Source organism: Haliotis rufescens, unplaced genomic scaffold (genome assembly GCF_023055435.1).
Source record: "Haliotis rufescens isolate VD_foot unplaced genomic scaffold, xgHalRufe1.0.p SCAF_8, whole genome shotgun sequence".
Classification (NCBI taxonomy): domain Eukaryota; kingdom Metazoa; phylum Mollusca; class Gastropoda; order Lepetellida; family Haliotidae; genus Haliotis; species Haliotis rufescens.
This window is the reverse complement of record NW_025964372.1, coordinates 50,797,596-50,817,849: the sequence shown is the minus strand read 5'-3', so window position 1 is coordinate 50,817,849 and position 20,254 is coordinate 50,797,596. Positions and strand designations below refer to the sequence as shown.

The window sequence follows — 20,254 nt, the reverse complement described above, 5'->3', positions numbered from 1 at the left end:
AATCGAGTTTGGACGCAGGGGAGATAACTTTGGAAATCCAAGATATTTTTCTTCGTTTGGACCATTCTAAGACAATGTTAAGTAGAGATCTATTCTTTGTTGACAATGTTGAGTAAAATATAAATATTTCACCCCCTTTTTTGAGAAACTCTTCAAACCCATTTCACCTCTCAGACACTTCTAGGAAGAATCCGCAGGCTTTATTTTGTATGGCATTGATGCAGCAATCTTCCCTCAGATCAGTGTCAGTGTCAGTGAGTTTGATTTTACGCCGCTTTTAGCAATATTCCAGCAATATCACGGCGGGGGCCACCACAAATGGGCTTCACACATTGTACCCATCTCGGGAATCGAACCCGGGTCTTCGGCGTGACGAGCGAACGCTTTACCCACTAGGCTACCCGACCGCCCCTCCCTCAGATCCCAGATAGCTGATCCATAGAGCAGAATAGGTTAGACAAGTGCTTCATAAAGTCTTCTGAAACTTTCCCCCTGCCTCGATACACTTTTCCTGAACTTTTGACAAGCTGCTCCGTACACATTTTCATCACGTAAAGACCAGCTTTCATGTGAGGATCGCTCATCACCCTAGACTCACTGCCTAACCCGCCACGGAAGCTGTCGCCGCTCGCTGAATGTATATTATTATCACTGTCTTTTGCTATTTCCAATGTATTTTGCATTTGATCTGAGTGAGTGAGTGAGTTGGGTTTAACGCTGCTTTTAACATGCATTTGATCTGACTGCCATCATATTATTTTTTGCCATATTGTACAACCAGTCAATTGCTGTGCAGTCATTTGTATTGATGTGTTCACATTGTACTAAAAGAACAATGTCATCTGCAAATATATAGCAGCGACAGGGAAATATTATCCACAATTATACCAGAGCTGAGAGAGTTAATGTCATCTGCTAGATCATTAATGTACAAGCAGAACATAGCTGGAGAGATAGGCCATCCCTGTGTTACACCGCTGTTGATGTTGAAAGGCGAGGTCATGTACTTATTGACATTTGAACACTGGACGTCATGAGCATTGGATATATTTGGCCAGAACCAACGGCCCTTCTCACGATGTGGTTGAAAATATATATACAATATACATCTCAATTCCTTCCGACCTGGAAATCAGCTGCTGAATAAACTCCAAAGGGTCATACTACAAGTACGTAAAGCATCAACCTTCATTTGAGAAGGGGGCACGGGTGGCCCAGTCGCCTAAGGCGCCGCGATTCGCTGTGCAGAGTTGCGTCCCTTGGGCACGCCAGAAACCTATGATTGTGGGTTCGAATCCCGGTTCGCCCCGATTATGTTTCTAGGTTTGTCAGCACCATACCCGTGCTCGTGGGTTTCACCGAAGTGGTAAACGTCTGAGACCTGCATCACTTCGGGCTTTCCTCCCACATTAAGCTGACACGCCGCGATATAACTGGAATACTGTTAAAAGCGGCGTTAAACCCAACTCACTCACTCACTCACTCATTTGAGAAATATGTTTTCTCTCAAAATCAATATTTCTCCCTGTATTTAAATTCACAACTACTAATCAGAGATGACCCGTTGAAACTGGTCGATGGCCTGAACATTCCCTGGGGAGACCGCCAGTGTCAAGTGTCAAGTAGGAGATGAGTTTCAATATTAATTTAGATGTGAAGCTTTACCCTAACAGCGATATAAACTCGTAAATGTACAATATCTTAAGTTTACAAACCTGTCCCAACTTAAGAAACGTATGACCACTAACAGTGTAAGAGATCTAAAAGGCCTATCTAAATTCCTTTTCAATGTGTATAATAAAATTGGTAAATTGTATTAATATCAACGTATCCTATTTTAATTATTCGCGTTAAATGCTGTTATTTTGTAAATATAAAATATTGTATATAATTGTATCTCATGTACCACCGTAGGTGACTGTTCTGGGAATAAATAAACTGATCCGAGTTGAAATTTGCAAACGTAGTGTAATGGAAATAGTCCTTGTATAAATAAGTCCAACTCAAAGGGCAAGACTCATGGGTATATATACTACTTTGCAGATTTGGATAGATCGTCACATCGTTAATGCACATATCGTATTCAAAACACAGAAAAGCGGGTTTATTTGCACTTTCGTCCTGTCTATCAGTTTCAAAGGCTGAAACGGAAATACAGCGGAGGCGGAGCCTTTATATACAGAAGCTCCATATATGGTCTTGTTAAAGGACGTTACCTTATGAGGACGCGAAGTCGGCCCCTCCGTTTGCACTCTTGGTTCGTTCACGTCGGCTGCACACGTTCTCCGCACATCTGACCTATGTTTAATGGGGCTTAACGTCGCGTCCAAGATTATTGCACTAATATAGCGACGTGCACGCACCTGTGTGTGTATGATCCAGTTTAGAATAGGTCTTCAGCAACCCATTCTTGTCCTAAGAGGCGACTAACGGGATCGGGTGGTTGGTTGATGTATGTCATCGTATGCGTGGATCTATGCTCATGGTGTCAATCACTGGACATACTCAATTATTGAAAGTCTGCTGTAAGTTCGGCGTTTAATAACAAACAAACAAAACAAAAATGTTATCTTCATGGACAGGTTATGTTTCTCAGAACAACATTGCTCGTACGGTAAAGAGTGCTTTAGGATATTGTGTGCATGTCCATATAATATTGATTGATTTACTGTTTATGAAATTATGAACAAACTACTCAAGAGTAGGTAATTTTACGCATTGAAGTGGAAATTAGTTGCTGATACATTTATTAGGTGTGAGAAATGTAGTTGGAAATGTCCTTTTCCGTTGTATCATATCAATAGTATTAGTGATGGCTAGAAGGTTAATATTTGGTCAGTTTATCAACAGCAGTCGAAGAACATCCTATGAGTGGATGTTTAAATCTTGCAGCAAACATGAAAACTGTTGTTTCGAGTCAAGACGTCTTCATAAATGACCAAGTTCAATGGTTTGTGACCAGGTGTTAACCAAGCTCGAACGGGTATAAGGCTTGTGAATTAGATCTGTAGTCAATAAAACCATCCCCAGACATACACAGCAGCAGAAGACCTTCACAAGCCTTATCATACACCTTTCCAAACCTCAACACCTTCACCTCATGAGATAGAGAATAATGAAGTCATTGTTGTTGAAGTCCATCTACAGTCAGTCACCTCCTCCACATCCCCCTCCGCCTCCACATCCTCCTCCTCCACATCCCCCACCACCGCCGCATCCACCTCCTCCTCCACATCCCCCACCACCGCCGCATCCTCCACCACCTCCACATCCACCACCTCCACCACCGCTGCATCCACCACCACCGCACGATGAGCTGCCTATATAGTCACTCCCGCCACCGTAGTCACACCCTCCTCCGCCATATTCATTTGCCCCTGAATCTCCACCATCATCATAGCTTTCACTACAGTCGACAATAAAACTATCCATCCCCATCATACAAGGTTCTTCAAAGTCGTCATCATGGCCCGCATCAAACAGATTCACGTCGACATTACTTGTTGATTCTTCACCTCCATCATGCTCCTCCTCCTCTTCTTCATCCTCTCCACTCTCGCTGTCAGCATGTTGTCTGCTTTTCTTTTGTCCATTCTTGAGCAATGCATACCTTGCCTTCCTGTCGTCTCTGTAGGAGTTCACCAAATAATGGTTAGACGGACATTCCTGAAGAACCCCAGCTGCAGATAGGAACAGGACATTCTCACAAGGAGCTGCAGAAACACCACGATCTAGCTTCCTGCCATAGTTCGGGGACAATCCAGTTTTCCATGCTTTCGATCTTGGCTGACATAGAACATGCAGGATGCTGATGGAGAAGGCCAGGGCAACACGTTCAGCAGCTTCGTGGTATTTATCCATGAAAGTGACACAAGTTCTTTTGCACTCCATTCCGTCAAGTTTAAAGTCGAACCCTCCGTCAAGGTACTGCGTCATACTCTTCTTTATCATGGTCTTGGTTGAGAACTTGTAAAAGTTGATATCAAGATATCCACAAAGCACCTGAGTCCCTCGCAGAGTCCTCGAATAGCCTATAGATTAAAAATAAATATCACTTGCTTAAGGAGATCAACCATGCTAATTTATTTATACTTGCTCTAAACAGGCACCCGGACACGTCACACCAAAAGACGTTAAAATATGGTACTTGTTGTTGCCCTGTCTGGCGCTCGGTATTAAGGGTCTAAAATAAATCGGCATCAGTCCGGAGTAGTACAAGCAGCCACACACACGTAGCATGCACATCGCTATATAAGTGCAATAATCTTGGACGCGGCGTTTATCACAATTTCAACTCACCTCACCTGAACGGTGACTAATAAAGTAAACATATGACTTCCTCTCACATCAAGCTGACATGCCGTTATATAACTGAAATACTCTTTAATGCGGGTTTAAACCAAACACACTTCACTTGTTTTATTATAATAACATGAAAACATTCTTTGACCCCACCTAGTATATAGGTTATCTTCATTAACTAAGGAAAAAATGAAACAATTGCAGTACAAGAACACCACATGCATATTGAAGAAGTGACATACTTGAAATTGGAACAGATCTTGTGGAGCGAACCCAGTTGCCAGTAACCAAACCCCAGTCTCCTTGATTGTTCTTTATCAACATCGCTCGTTGCCCTAACTTTGGATTTAAAGATGGCAGGTCCTGAAAATATAACACATGTGAAACGATTTATCATGAATACACTGGAATATATGTCCTTGTGGGTCGGTGTGGGTTTCACCATGTCAAAATAACTGCAATGGAAATTCGAAAATAAGCATTTCTAAAACTCCTTAATATCAAATGGCACATGTTCAGTATGTACTTTATAAATGGACATGCAATGTTTGGCAAGGAAATATTTAACAATTTATTTGTTATACTCCATAAGTGAACCCACCCTATATCAAAACTTAAATCCAACTTGTTGCCATGGAAACGTAAAAAATAAAAATTCCTAAATAGCAAAAGGCACCAGTTCAGCAGGAGTCTGAGAGACATGCAAAGTTTTGTAAGAAAGTTTTGAAGGGGTTTTGAGTTATGCTCCGGAAACGAACTTCACCCTATAGAACCCAAGTCCAACTGGTTGCCATGGAAGCGTAAAAAATAAATTTAAAATAAAATCCTAAATAGCAAAAGGCACCAGTTCAGTATGTGCCTGGTAGACATGCAAAGTTTTGTAAGAAAGTATTTAACAGTTTTTGAGTTATGCTCCGGAAACGAACACCACCCTTATAGAAGTCCCAACTTGTTACCATGGAAACGTAAAAAATATAAATTTCAAAAATCCTTAAATAGCAATAGGCACAACTTCAGTATGTGACTGATAGATTTGCCAAGTTTCGATCAAATACACTGAATTATTTTCGCGTTCTGCCCCATAAAAGGAAATGATATATTATGGACGGATAGACGGACAGACAGACGGACAGACGGATGGACAGACAGACTGGCTGATCGCTATATCCCACCGCATTATATGCCGGGGGGATAACAAGTGATAATACCAGTTCGTGAAAAATCACACCCAGGAACATATGATATACCGCAAAATAGTGAATTGAAACAGGCTTTCGTCACTGATAAGTCAAACTTGAAAATGTTCTCAACGTTTTGAAAGCTTCACTAAGGCCTTGAGTAGTGTTAACTTACGGATGATGAATCGACTGCTTCTGGTGAAGGAAGTTGGTCAGCACCAATGAGATAAGCAAAGGAGACCAGTCTTTGCTGGTGATACACAAGAACTGCTGACATCAGCAGATCCGTGGAGTGGACGACTCTGCATACAAACTCTGCAGTGCAACCAGCCGCCGTAAGTCTGGAACGAGGGAACAACTGTCTACATTCCGTATAAAGCGTGCATGTTGCTCACAAACCTAGAAACATGGAGGCAAACTGAGATTCTAACCCACGACTATACGTTTCTGGCGTGCTCAAGCGACGCAACTCTACACAGCGAAATGTGGCGTCATCCGTGGCCCCACGTGCAAGTACAAGAGGAAGCTCATAGAGTTCAAACTGTATCATTAGTAATGGTAGATACCAGTACTTATTCATATTTATTTACCAGCACAATATATTTCAATTACAGGGATCACGACTGTGTCAGTTGCCTGGGGAATCTAAGTAGCGTCCACCAAGCCTGGAGGAATCCAATGACATGGGGTTCAAATACCAGACAAACCCTGATTATGATTCTTGGTCTGTCAACAACGTAGTACTGTTCGTTCTATATCACTTCCTCCCAATTCAAGCTGACATCGACACTGTTCAAACGGTGAACCAAACACACTCCATTAATGTTTTGGATTACAACAAAAATCAACTGGAGTTTTGATGAAGCGAAACAAGTTTGGTGGTCGTCTTGTGTTCTTGTTGAGATTAAACTTGTATTTAAGAGTCCCTCCAGGCACAAGAGTTGGGTCTAAATTTTCAACATTGTGTATGTTTCATTTTTCAGTTTTGGGATGGGTTCGATAACAACTCCCAGGGTTAAACGTTACTACGTGTGTCCCTTTAAATCAAACAATTTGTTGGCCAAACAATTTGGGTGTCACAATGATAGCACCTGCATGCATGCTGTAGAAGGAAAATGCTTTCAGAGAATTTATAGCCAAGGAATTCTAAAAGACAATGATCAATACTACACGATTATTTAATTACAGCAACTTATGTAGATCTCACTGTTGGTATTCTATTGGGCATTTATTGGAGCAAGTCAAATATGCAGGATTAATATTCCTTTAACAAGAATCACTTACTTGTGTATTGCCATGTAGAACTTTTCTGAAACACCTTCTACAGGACGTGGTATTGGCACAGGACCCCATACTTCCTCTCTCGACGACATTATACCCTTCATATCCGTCGTCCACGGCCCATTTTGCAATTCCAAGGTTAATTTAGGACGAACCATTTTTCCTTTACATTTCAGGATTATAGGCGATGGTTCCAGCGTTTTTTCAGTAGAAATTGCATATGTATAACTTTCAAATGTCTCAATTGACGACAGGCAGTCAAAGGTTGCTTCTCCTAATACTATCTCCTTTTTGAAGATCGCATACCCTGATTTTCCAATTAACTTGAAGCGGATGAAATCGCATTTGTTTGTCCACACCTCTCCTAGATAGAGATGAACCCTCTCCCAAGTCATAGAATCTTTATGAGTCCAGTTCTTTGAACTCAGTATTCTCTTACTCAGCACCGTTCCTTCGTCTCGTAAAACAACCACCTCTAACTTTGCTGAACGCGCCCATGTTGGAAGTCTGTCAATTCTAAGGTACGTCAGTTCTACAAGTACTCCTGTCGCACATAAAGCCTCTGTTTCTCCCTCTGTCAGCCGATACAATTGTCCCTTTTGGCTTTCACCTCTGTACATGGCACCAGGGAAGGAAAAGCTGTCATCAAATACATTTTTCCACAGAGATGATGTCAGCTTCGTGGCATTGGTAAGCTTGGAGTTTTGTGATCTGTCGTTGACACTGTCATCATGACTCAGGATCTTACCGAGGAGTCGTTCAGTATCAGATACATAGGCGACAGGATCCAACTGATGGGTATGCCATACCAGATCAATGTCAAAGGTGGGGGCAAGGAAAGAGTTTGGGTTGCCTTTCAGGAGGAACAGAAACTGTTTATATCTCCTCATGGCAGTTTGCAGGTACGTCTTGTTCCTGTAATGAGGTAGGGATACTTGATAGAAAAACTGCTTTTGCCTCGCTGAAGCTGAGACAATATCATAACTGATACTGGATACAAAGTCCTGTTCACCCGTTGATCCTTCAGTTCCTGCTTGAAAAGGTGTTTCTGGATACTCCTTATTCCAAAATATCTCGGACTCAGATAGGTACTTTTGCCTTTCGTCAGAGTCTAGCAGTTTGTGGGGAACCACCACACCGACCATGGACAAGCAGTCTTTCTGATATGACATTGGAGACAACATATGACAGTGCCAGACCCACTCAATGTCCAAAGGAGCTGTCAGAACTTCATTTGTGTGTTTGGATGCTAGGGGCAGCCAGTAACGTTCATAACGGCCTATTGCTCTCAGGAGAACGGGCCCTTCGTAAAGATGGCCGTGATTGTCCACTTGTTCCAGAAAGTTGAGATGGTTCTGGACTGTCGCTGGAGCAACATCTACATCCATGTCAGCAACGGAATCCACTGGGGAAGAAAGCAGGACCTCTTACAATCAGTTATTGATTGACAATGTGAAATTTTTGGAGGGCCGAGGATTTAAAAGAAATAATGTCTTCCAAAAGATAATGAAACAATGCATATGGATACTGAAAATGTCACCTTTGTTCAATGTCAAAAGACACAATTTCATCAAGCTGCATTTTTCATTTTCATTGTGTATATATCCAATCTCTTGAAAATCAGATCTTTTAGGCCAAATCGGTACCTTACAAACCCTGAACCAGATCTCAGGCAGTTGAACTAATTAATCGGCCATTCATCGTGGATGCCTCTTAATGCCTAATACGAGTGAGGGAGGCATTTGGAGAAACATTAGGCGGTAGGGTAGTACAGAAGCAAAGTTTCGTTTCACAGAAGGCCCAGGTTCGATTACCATATGGTAATAACATGTGAAGCCCTTGTCATAATATTGCTTGAATATTTCTAAAGTGGCTAAAAACCCTACTCACTCGTTCGGAGCATCATATCCGACTTCTTTATTTCCAAAACGAACACAAACGGCCAGCTCCAAATGGAAATCAAGTGTAACCGAGCTTTGTTGTTGATTCTTTACGCCCTGTCGTAATTATTCAACTTTGAAGTCAACGAGTGCCTTAGATTTTAGCGCCGCATTGAACATTATTTCAGATATATTGTGTGGGTGATGGAGTAGTAAATTGCTGCAGGTATTAGACGTTTATGACTTTGGTGAAACCCACGATCATTGCATGGTTTGGTGAAGAAAAACCTAGAAACATAATCGTGGGCTTATTGCGCAAATATGATTCGAAATCACAATCACAGGTTTCAATCCCAGTGAACTGCGGCGTCGACGACACGACGAGTTCTTTCAACTTGTGGGTGATCGTTGACTACACTTACATATTATTGAAGGCAGTGCACTAAATACTTACTTTTCAGAGATGTTCAGTGATGTTTACTATTGGTCCACTCTCGTTTCAAGGTGACTTTTGGTCTGCCTTCCACAATCTGGGGATAAATCAGGTGTCCGTATGTTTCATCATCATCTACATCATCATCATCATCCTCATTCTCCTCCTCCTCCTCCTCCTCCTCATCATCATCATCATTGTTTTGAATCAAGAGCTTAGCTTCTATATATGTGTTGTTTGTTTGTTGCTTGACGCCACTCTAAGTAATATTCAAATCGGCGTACGTCGGGATAACGCTGACATCAACCAAGTCACCTACCCTAAACACCCGATCCCGTTAGTCGCATCTTACGACAAAAAAAGTCGCCTCTTATGGCAAGCACGGGTTGGTAGGACACTATTTTTAACCGGGAATACCTACCGGTTCCCTATTCAAAGTCGCCACTTACGACAAGCAAAGAGGTACCAGACACACTTTCAATCTCTACAAAATCGCAATCATATAGAAATATAAAAATCGCCCATCTAACTCTTACTTGACAACTGTATAGGGATCATTACCGAAACGTCGCCTTTACAGTTTTGAAGAAGTTGTTATCCATAAATAGTGTCAACTTCGTTACGCCCTGACGGTTATAATGACACACCATCAATCATACGGTCCCAGATTGTGTCAGTTCCACCCATATTACGTCCGTTAAAGGAGATAATTCTCTGGGAAAGGATGTTGCCTTTGTTATTGTTTTTTCCCCGTGGATACCAGGATAAAATCCCTTAATTTTCAACTAAATCGCGACCTATACTGCGCCAAACGTAAGCGCATTTGTCGCTTTTATTGGTTTTATAAGGGCGCATCATCAGATTGATCAACAAATATGAAATACAATTTCACTCTTTGAACAATTAAAGAATGTAGATTTTGCATTGGCGCTTTACGCCCAGATACTGATGTATTCCACCTGCTTCCCACGAACACACTAGACAACAATGATAAAACTTTCAACGTATTGTCGGTTAAATATTGTGTCGATTTTTTGTTCAAACTCAAATGACAATACTTCTCTTCCTGCACGGCCACTTTGATATTACATAACATATGATAAATTTTATCATATAATGGGTAGGGTTCTCGGCAGGAAAAAGCCAAAGGATAAAAACGATATCCGCTGGGGTCATATGCGGACAGAGATGCAAATATCAAAGGTCAAGTTGGGACTGCTTTCAGGGTTTATAAACAAAACATGGCGTCGCACTTTTCATTCGACGATCGAGTCAGAATTAACCATCGGGAATCTGGAGAAACTACTGGGATAATTGCTATCATTATGAAAAGAATAGTCTAATATACTGAAAATCAGTGTCTAACTGTGACGAAGCTAAGTCATTTTATAAGTTGTGGTTACTTTGGAGATATAAATAGCGAAATAATTGTTGCCAAGCTGGATCAGTTTCCATATCTATGCTTGTGGACCTCTGCGGCTTGGAACCTTTTCCACAAATTAAAACAGTTGGAGTTGGATAAAATATGTCCGAATTGTAACCTTATTTTGTTTTGTTGCTGTGTGTACATCTAACTGCACCTCCTAACGTTACAACAGGGCAGACCGACTGTCAACAACGCCAGATTGTGGCCGTGACGTCTCATAGACGAGGGTTAGAGTAGCTTCTCTTTGATTAAGGGCAGTTACTCTAGCGGACAGACAGATGGATTGGCGCGAAAGGTGAAAACAGCAGCGAGTAGTAAAAAATAGAAACAATTTGTGTGGACAATTGTTGTTTTGCATATATGTAGTTATGTGAAAACCTCTATTCCCCCATCAGGCCTGGATGTATAACCCAATCTCAGATTGAATAATTACCCCAGACACGAAAAATGCCAAATTGATACCTTTGTTAGCATCTTTCCGAGGCAAGAGCGTTAACTGACTTTAGAAGTCCAGTTTCCACCCTTGCCGAACTAGGCTGGAATTCCTGGGCTCGATCGTAGCGCCACCAGTGGCTATTACCAGTTATGTCCATTCTATGCCTCCCCCATACTGACCAATCAGATTCCACCTCTCGTATCACTTGCATTTTCTTTTAAAAAAAATGGTGGCGCCCAGTCAGGACGATCTGATCTACCATCAAGATCTATTTGGTGATAAAACGGTTCTTACTTCGCCAAGTACACCAAATCACGTGAGCACCTTGAGTAAAAACATGAAAAGATTTGGAAAATATCCTGCCATCGACCGAACTCTGCATGACAGTTTACGAACCGGATTTCGATTTCGTTGCGCGATTTTGATTGGACTATGCATAGACTCGTAAGTCCAGCCAATATGTAACTCCACAATCCCAGCCTAGTTCGGCAAGGGTGGAAACTGGACTTTTATAGTCAGTTAACTCTCTTGCCTCGGGAAGATGCCTTGTTAGGTAATCTGAGTGGAACTACCACTAAATATACCTGTAATAAATTCCTTAACTGAGCATCAAGTGAATGACGACAAAAGCACAGATGTAGAGTATACCATGAAACATGGATGACAAGAAGGGGGTAGTAATTAGATGCAATTTAGTTGCCTGAAAGATTAGGGTCGTTCCTTTTGGAGTAGATGAACTGACATTCATTGTTGCAAAAATATACTTATAATAATAGCCTCGAAGGATTTAGATCAATCAAATATATGTTTGTGTACAGCTCGGATTTCCGGTGAATAGGTTGAGGTGTCGGTTACTTGGTCAGTTGCGTGTACACAGCCCGACAAAACATGGAGGTTTTGTCAAGATATATCTGTAATACAGCTCAGAGTAGCCATGCTCCAAGGCTGTACACAATGAGTGAGTGAGTGAGTTGGGTTTAACGCCGCTTTTAACAGTATTCCAGTTATATCGCGGTGTGTCAGCTTAATGTGGAAGGAAAGCCCAAAGTGATGCAGGTCTCAGACGTTTACCACTTCGGTGAAACCCACGAGCACGGGTATGGTGCTGACAAACCTAGAAACATAATTGGGGCGAACCGGGATTCGAACCCACAATCATAGGTTTCTAGCGTGCCCAAGGGACGCAACTCTGCACAGCGAATCGCGGCGCCTTAGACGACTGGGCCACCCGTGCCCCCTGTACACAATGATACGTTCACGGGTGTATAGTAATTCTACGCTAATAATAGGCAGGTTTAAACAAGCGGACTTTGAGGACGCCAGTGTTTCGTAGGGACAACTTGTTCTTATTATCTTTATAATTTAGGAATTATGTTATTAACTAATAATTATTGCCTTCGAGACTTGTTCAAGTCTATGCTGAGTGCCGCCTACAACACAAACGCTTTTCTTTCTTTTTCAATTATACATGCACCCATGTCGTTGAAATAATCTTAAAATGGGCAATTTCACTGCAAGCATACAGACCGGAAAAACGTGCTCACAATTTAAAACACCTCGGTTTAATGTGTTCAGGTTAACTTCAACGAATACATTACCTGCATGGTCATGCTTCCAGACTATAGACAGTCCGGATAAACGGGGTTTTACTATTGTTTATCTTTTCAAGTTAACTTTAACAAACAATACACCTGTATGCTCGCTTGTTCCTCAACATACGACAATCCAGATAAACGGGTTGTACCAATCATTACCTCTAAATGTCTTAAGTAACTATGCACTAGTTGATATCAGTTTAATCTACTTACTTCAACAGAATATACCAGTAGGACCGCATACTCACGTCTTCCAACACCCGCCTCCCTGCACGGTCCAATAGCCTAAATACTTCCTTGTTGACCCCGCGATGACCTCTGAGCCATGCAGTTACACTAGTTCAGGGACATGTTTCGTGTAAATAACGCTGTCATTTCACAGAAGATCGTGCAGATGTTTCAGGTCGGTAACTGCGAGGGAATGTGGTATACCGCCTCCGATCTTCTTCCTTCGTCGCTACTCCTCGCAGGCAGGCGCATTATGGGTTAAGGTCAAATTTGCCTTATGCAATTTAGCTAGGTCACGTCGATTCAGCGATCCGTGTGGTTCACAGCGAACGTATCAGGTGTATACAGATGAGGCTGTGAATGGTTTCTGGCCGCTTGCCGACGGTTGTCATGTCAACAGCGATACTGAAATGAGGAGGTCTGGTGCAGTTGAACAGGTGAAGGGAGGTAATCTTTGCGTGGGTGGGTATTTTTGTACATCGACTGTTAAACTAAAGTTAAATATACAGAAATATATAATTAAACTCCTTTTTGAATGTTTATATACTATCTGACATTTTAATTTTATTAACTGCACGAACACATTCGCTGAATTATCCGAATAAAGATTAAATTGAAAGGAATATTATTCTAAATTCAGTTTTCAAAATAATGATTAACTGTCGTTATTTGTGTAATAAATGATTGTAAATACGGATGTTTTGATCAATTTTGATTGAAAAATGGCATTTCTAAACTAAGGAGCAAAACAACTATACCTCTCAGTTGATATGATCATATCACTGAGATACCATGCCGCAGTTTAACATGAATACCCCACTCAGACACAGTATACTGACTCCGAGCCGACCAGTCCTTGTTTTAGCCCCTTAATGCCGAGCGCCAGACAGGGTAACAACAAGTACCATCTTTTAATGTCTTTTGGTATGACGTGGTCGGGGATCGAACCCCGGACCTTCCGCTCTCCGGGCGGACGCTCTACCACTAGACCACGGAGGCGGTCGAGGCCGCTTTGAACAGTATTGTAGTGATAACACGGGGATTGGGGCGAAAAAACCGGAAGTGGTGCAGGTCGTAGATGTCTAGATGTTTATCACTTTGGTGAAACCAGCTAGCGCGGTGATGAAGTGGACAACTTTGGAACTCAATCACCGCGAATCTGTGTCATCCGAACGCACGATCATTAGTTTCAAAGAGACGCAACTCTGCACAGTAATTTTCTATGGTTTACTCGATCGCGACGAGTCAATCCGTGCTCCCCCTGTGCTGTTCTTATACCCAATACCTGCCATCTCTCAATATGTGGCAGACAGGTGGATCTGTACATTCGCTGACCTACTTCTACCTACGTGCTGTGTTGTTGTCAACCCTCCATGACAACATTGCTGGCATTGACAATCAACGTTCCAGCTGAATTGAATTTATTAACATGTGACAGAGTTCACATTCAAGTAAAGGAGGTTATGTTCCTGTATATCTGTTTACTGACCCTACTAAGATCTTTGAGGTGAACGTCACTCATCAAACATTTAAGGCGTGATCGAGCGTGCTGGGTCAAAGGTAAGTTGGTATGCTATTCACGATGCTTTGTCCTACAATGCAAGCACTTTCGGGTACAAGAGTGCCCGCGAGTACTAGGGTGAGCTGACCTGTCGTCTGCTTGTACAAGGTGACGTTGGCCTGTCGTCTGCTTGTGGCTGAATCAGTCGTCCGAAAGTACAAGGGTGGTCGTATCTGTCGTCTGCAAGTACAAGGGTGGGTGGAGCTGTCGTCTGCTAGTACAAGGGTGGGTGGAGCTGTCGTCTGCTAGTACAAGGGTGGTCGTATCTGTCGTCTGCAAGTACAAGGGTGGGTGGAGCTGTCGTCTGCTAGTACAAGGGTGGGTGGAGCTGTCGTCTGCTAGTACAAGGGTGGTCGTATCTGTCGTCTGCTAGTACAAGGGTGGGTGGAGCTGTCGTCTGCTAGTACAAGCGTGGTCGTATCTGTCGTCTGCTAGTACAAGGGTGGTCGTATCTGTCGTCTGCTAGTACAAGGGTGGGTGGAGCTGTCATCTGCTAGTACAAGGGTGGTCGTATCTGTCGTCTGCAAGTACAAGGGTGGTCGTATCTGTCGTCTGCAAGTACAAGGGTGGGTGGAGCTGTCGTCTGCTAGTACAAGGGTGGGTGGAGCTGTCGTCTGCGATTACGCTGATCTACGCTGGTTGGATACGGTGACATGTCATCAACTAAGTCAGCGAGCCTGATAACCCGATTACGTTGGTTTCCTCTTACGACAATGGGTTGTTGAAGGCCAATTCTAACCTGGATCTTCACGGATGACTTCTATATATCATATGATACATGGTTTTATTTCGATTGGCGTGTCTTTTCATCAGAAACAAAAGAGTACACATGTTTTATTACGGCATGTATGAACGAGCCATCAGGCTGGCACATGACCATCTACCCAAGGGGTGTGTGTATAAGATGCATGACTCGCTGACGGGTATAAGATTTCTGTATCAACAGTCATAGTCCACGGAATATTTCACAATATACACCCTCAGTTGTAAGCTTTGACATTCAATACATTCACTGATATTCATAGCCGAAGAGACTGACTGAGTGTATGAGTGACTCACCAATTGCAGGACAAGCTAGGACTGTGATAATACAACGGACTAGTACTTTAACAGTCGTTTTCTTAACGGTTAAACAACAGTTAATATCTATCACAGACGCCTGATGTAGGAAAGGTTGGTTGGTTGGTTTGTTTGTTTGTTTGTTTGTTGTTTAACGCCGCACTCGGCAATATTCCAGCTATATGATGGCGGTCTGTAAATAATCGGATCTAGACCAGGCAATCCTGCGATTAATATCATGAGCATCGATCCACGCAATATGGGATCGAAGACATACATCAACCAAGTCAGCGAGCCTGACCACCCGATCCCGTTAGTCGCCTCTTACCACAAGCAAAGTCGTCTTTAACGGCAAGCATGGGTTGCTGAAGACCTATTCTACCCCGGATCTTCACGGGTCTGTACGAAGGGACACACTCGAGTGTTAAGTGGGTGAGATGGATTTAACGGTGTTTTAAACCTCCATATGGAGGAGAAAAGTCCGATGTGATACAGGTCTAAGACGTCTACCACTTAAAACAACCTACATCATCAGAGCAAACTGGAATTAGAAACGACGATCACAGGTTTCTGGCAAGCCAAAGTGACGCCGCTCTGCACATGTCTACGCAAGACGACAGAACCACTACTGTCAACGTGTTTGTGTAAATAATCCAAACATGAACTATGTGACGAAATACACGAGTGGTAGTAAATGGGGTTAACTGACATTTTGTGTAATAAGCGCCCAGGGCGCTCTCAAAATTAGAACTAGAGGGCTCTTATTAGAATATTATGTTGGTGAAAAAAACATAGTTGAAAGATAAGTATCGTGGTTTATGCTGACAGCCTGAAATGTTTAAATACGAGAAATATATTTTTCCAGAATTTAATTGCCCATTATTAAGGGTGCATATAACAAACGAGTGCGTATATACACGATTGAATAATTCTTGTGTACATTGATCAATCGGAAGGGGTGCTAATTGAGATTGTTCACTTGCCAATATATTAGCAAATATCGCCGTGGGCGCTTATTAGAGCGGGGCGCTTACCACGTCGAATACGGTAAGTGCGAGCCAGTTCATTTGTGTCACAGTTTGTATGTTTAATGTGAATGGAAGCCCGTGATTTAAGCCTGAATCCTACACCACTGTGGTGAAACAACATTACCCGGGTATGGTGCTGCTGAACCAAGACCACAGTCAGACTGAATCTGGGATTCGAACCTACGATTAACAAATCGTGGCATGACTATGTGCGATATGTGCGAATTAGAATAAACTGGTGTGAAACTAAACTTCATTCTCATTATAGGTACATCATCATGTTGACATCAGGGTAGAACTGCAGACTGTTCTCAACCATCTCGCCTTCATGGAAGAGATGAACCAAAACCAAAAGAGCATTAACGGGTCTTCACTCCAAAGGGCAGTCGAACGATACAATCATTACTGGCTGCCCCTAGCGTCAAACACACAAATGAAGTTCTGGCAGCTCCTTTGGACAATGAGTGGGTGTGGCACTGTCATATGCTGGCTCCCTTATCATATCAGAAAGACTGCATTTCCCGGGTAGGAGGAGTTGTTCCTCACAAGCACCTCGATCCAGTAGAAAGACAGGAGATGACTATAACAAGAGACATGTGGACGAAAGCGTATCCAGGAGTACCATCCATACTGAACCAAGGTCCACTAATGCCGGGCATGATGGCCATCACATCTCAAGTATCACTTCCGATATCGTTTCCATCACTGTCGAACACAGGCAGTTCTATTATCAAGTTTCTCTCCCACGCCACAGGGAAAAAACTTCCTCTCATAAAGCCTTGTGAGATACAAGAAATGTGTCCACCTTAAGAAAAAGAATCCAAACTCTGTCCTAGCACCTGCTGTCGACATTGATCTGCTATGGCAAATTCATCTTCTGGAACCACTTGACTATAAAGCTGACACTGAAAGGATTTGGGGGAACCTCCTCGATTACAACGTCTGTACATATGACAGACGAGACACGACAGAATTGTCTAAAGCTGAGAAACTGACAAGAACATTGAGGAATAAAGATTTTTTTCAGGAGACATTTGAAGCTCCCGGAGCTATGTTCAGAGGAGATCCTTCAAGAGCGCAGTTCAAAGAGTTAGATGAAAAGATAGCCAGTGTGCCCTTCACATCAACAACGATGCATTTGTCAACTATGAAGCTCAACAATATTCCTAAACGAGCAAGAGCAGTTAAATTATAACGTTTATCCTGCTATGAAAGTTTGATGAACAGTTTTCATTCCAAAACCTAGCCAAATAAGAAAACAATGGAATGGGAGGGTTCTGATTTGGTCGAGGCAAAAATGAGTGTTAAATACTGAAATTCAGACTGATTTGAATTCGTGGAAAAAGCTTCTTCAGGAAGGAGTTCCGTATTGGACAAGGGGCTTTTGACACCTCTGATTACATCCATGCAATGACCGGGAACTCCCCATCAACAGAGGAGACGGGGACGCTAGATCCCTCGCCTATACAGTTAGTGATCGTGGGGACTATGTCAAATCCTATTAAAGGCTTCATAATTCTAAGACTGCAAAGAGCAGGTTTCAAATCAGTAGTGACGTTTCCAAGCGAAAGGGACGCGATATGGGGTCCAATGCCTATTCTTCTACCCAAAGTTCCAGACGCTCCAGAGACCTGCTACATGGCCACACACGCGAACGTACTTTGTATAGCGCTCGAACCAAATTTGTCATATTATCTTACGGTTCATGAAGAATGGGGATTACCAGAAACCAAAGATTCATGGGTTCGAATCCCGGTTCGCCCTGCATATTTTTCTAAGTTTTCAACACCATCCCCGAGCTCGTGGGTTTCACCAAAGTGGAAATGTCTCGGGCCTGCATCAGTTTTGGCTCTCCTCTCACAAGCTAACACATTGCGACATAACTTAAATACTGTTCTCAGTGACTCACCCACTCACGCACATCGTCACAAACTCGTAGCGTGATGTTTCAAACGCGTAGATTTCACGTTGTGAAATATCATTAGTTGTTGGTTTGTCCACGAAGGGAATACGGTTTATGTCTCTGGAAAAAAACCCGTTTTGTTATTTCTGCCCGTAACCTTATAGATCGTAACATCTTTCTGAATTTTGTAAATGTCTCTTTCCTGTTAGAGTAACCTTAACAACGGAAAACCAGTGTTCACGTGTAGGGTCATCCATTCAACTGATGCGATGATGTCACCAGTTTATGTGTACTATGGGGACAAACTTCTACATCGTCAACTCGTACAAGAAGGACAGGGCCTCGAGGTAGGAGACACTGAGACAACGTTCCTCGACAAGCAGGAGGGGTAGCAATGAGGATATGCACTTGGTGTTGGAGGATGCGGAGGTGGATCCAGTGTGAGGGGAACCAGGGGGCAGCAGTGTTGAGGAGTGTGGAGACCCATACATGATGGGGATGGAAGGCTGTGAGATGGACTGCGGAGGGATTTATGAGTTAGGTGGGGATACAGACGGCGGAGGATATGGCAGTAGTGGTGGATATGACGGAGGTGGATATACCAGTGATGGTGGAGGTTGGAGTGATGGTGGATCTGTTGGAGGAAGTTCTTGCGGTGGCGGTTCTTATGGAGGTGGCTCTTGTGGGGGTGGAGGAGGTGACTGAGTGAATAAGTGAGTGAGTTGGGTTTGACGCCGCTTTGAACAGTGTCCTAGTGATATCACGGCGTGTATCACGATGTGAGGGAAGCTCGAACTGATGCAGGTCTCAGGTGTTTCCCACTTTGTTGAAAGCCACTAGCACCTGTATGGTGCTGACGAACCTTAAAACATGGGAACTGGGATTCGAACTCTCAAGCAGAGGTTTCTGGAGTGCTCATTGTTCCAGGGTTGTTGGGGCTGCTTGTTCCAGCCGATTTTATAGTGCTAGCCTACTTAGATACTATGCCGCAGTTTTACACGAATACCCTACCCAGACACAGTATGCTGACTACGAGTCGCCCAGTCCTTTTTTAGCCCCTTAATGCCGAGCGCCAGACAGGGTAACAACAAGTACCATCTGGTACCATCACGGTGGCGGTCTCTGGATGAAACGGTTCTTGGGTGGGAATTTGATATATATGGGTGAGATCATGTTATCATGGGTACAAGGAGGTGCTAGAGGTATGGGTTACAGATGTTCCACGTGTTGTTATTTGGGTTCAAATCGACATGCTGTTAGTTTACATGGATTTGGGGGGCACGGGTGGCCCAGTCATCTAAGGCGCCGCGATTCGCTGTGCTGAGTTGCGTCCCTTGGCCATGCCACAAACCTATGATTGTGGGATCGAATCCCGGTTCGCCCCGATTGTTTTTAAGTTTGTCAGCATCATACTCGTGCTCGTGGGTTTCACCGAAGTGGTAAACGTCTGAGACCTGCATCACTTCGGGCTTTCCTCCCACACTAAGCTGACACGCCATGATATAACTGGAATACAGTTAAAAGCGGCGTTAAACCCAACTCACTCACTCATAGGGATTTAGTTTAAGGGTTAGGGGTCTGGTGCTTGAGGTTCTAGGAGACAAAGATAAGACATATTTTTGAAAATCGGATATGAAAGGAAACGTTATGTCACAGGGAGTGCCAAGGGGTATATTTTACATAAACAAATGTGTCATGCGATGCATTGTCATATCCTTGGCCTGAGGATTGGTTCATGGCTGTAATTGTGTTGCGTCACGTGCGAAATGTTTTGTGACGCCTGATATTCATGAACAGGTGCTATTTTAGGATTTCTTTTCCCATACACACGAGAAATACTATTATTTCATAATAACCTCCTAAGGGTACTCTTGCTCATAGTTAAATTTCAAAGTTTAAAGATGGTTCCTTTTCGCTCATTTTAAAATCTAAGATTTGCGAATG

General features: G+C 42.9%; 1 protein-coding gene across 2 annotated transcripts; it reads right to left on the bottom strand.

The window, feature by feature from the left end:
• Positions 1 to 2,730: 2,730 nt before the first annotated feature.
• LOC124152429 lies at positions 2,731 to 12,996 on the bottom strand. 2 transcript variants are annotated; one of them, XM_046525364.2, is made up of 6 exons: positions 12,780 to 12,996; positions 9,096 to 9,171; positions 6,765 to 8,166; positions 5,656 to 5,821; positions 4,545 to 4,665; positions 2,731 to 4,031 (listed from the first exon to the last, which is right to left on the bottom strand). In XM_046525364.2, coding segments are annotated over exons 2-6 (2,574 nt in total). In that variant the 5' UTR covers positions 9,097 to 9,171; positions 12,780 to 12,996; the 3' UTR covers positions 2,731 to 3,147. The 2 variants fall into 2 exon arrangements, with proteins under 2 accessions (XP_046381320.2, XP_048245638.1); XM_048389681.1 differs by lacking the exon at positions 9,096 to 9,171.
• Positions 12,997 to 20,254: the final 7,258 nt, after the last annotated feature.

Excerpts from the sequence above, each read along its gene's own strand:
- LOC124152429 (XM_046525364.2), bottom strand. Across the intron at positions 5,822-6,764 it reads TTCTACATGGCAATACACAA|ACTTACGGCGGCTGGTTGCA; the intron begins GTAAGTGATTCT and ends CCCTCGTTCCAG. Across the intron at positions 4,666-5,655 it reads AAGCAGTCGATTCATCATCC|GACCTGCCATCTTTAAATCC; the intron begins GTAAGTTAACAC and ends TTATATTTTCAG.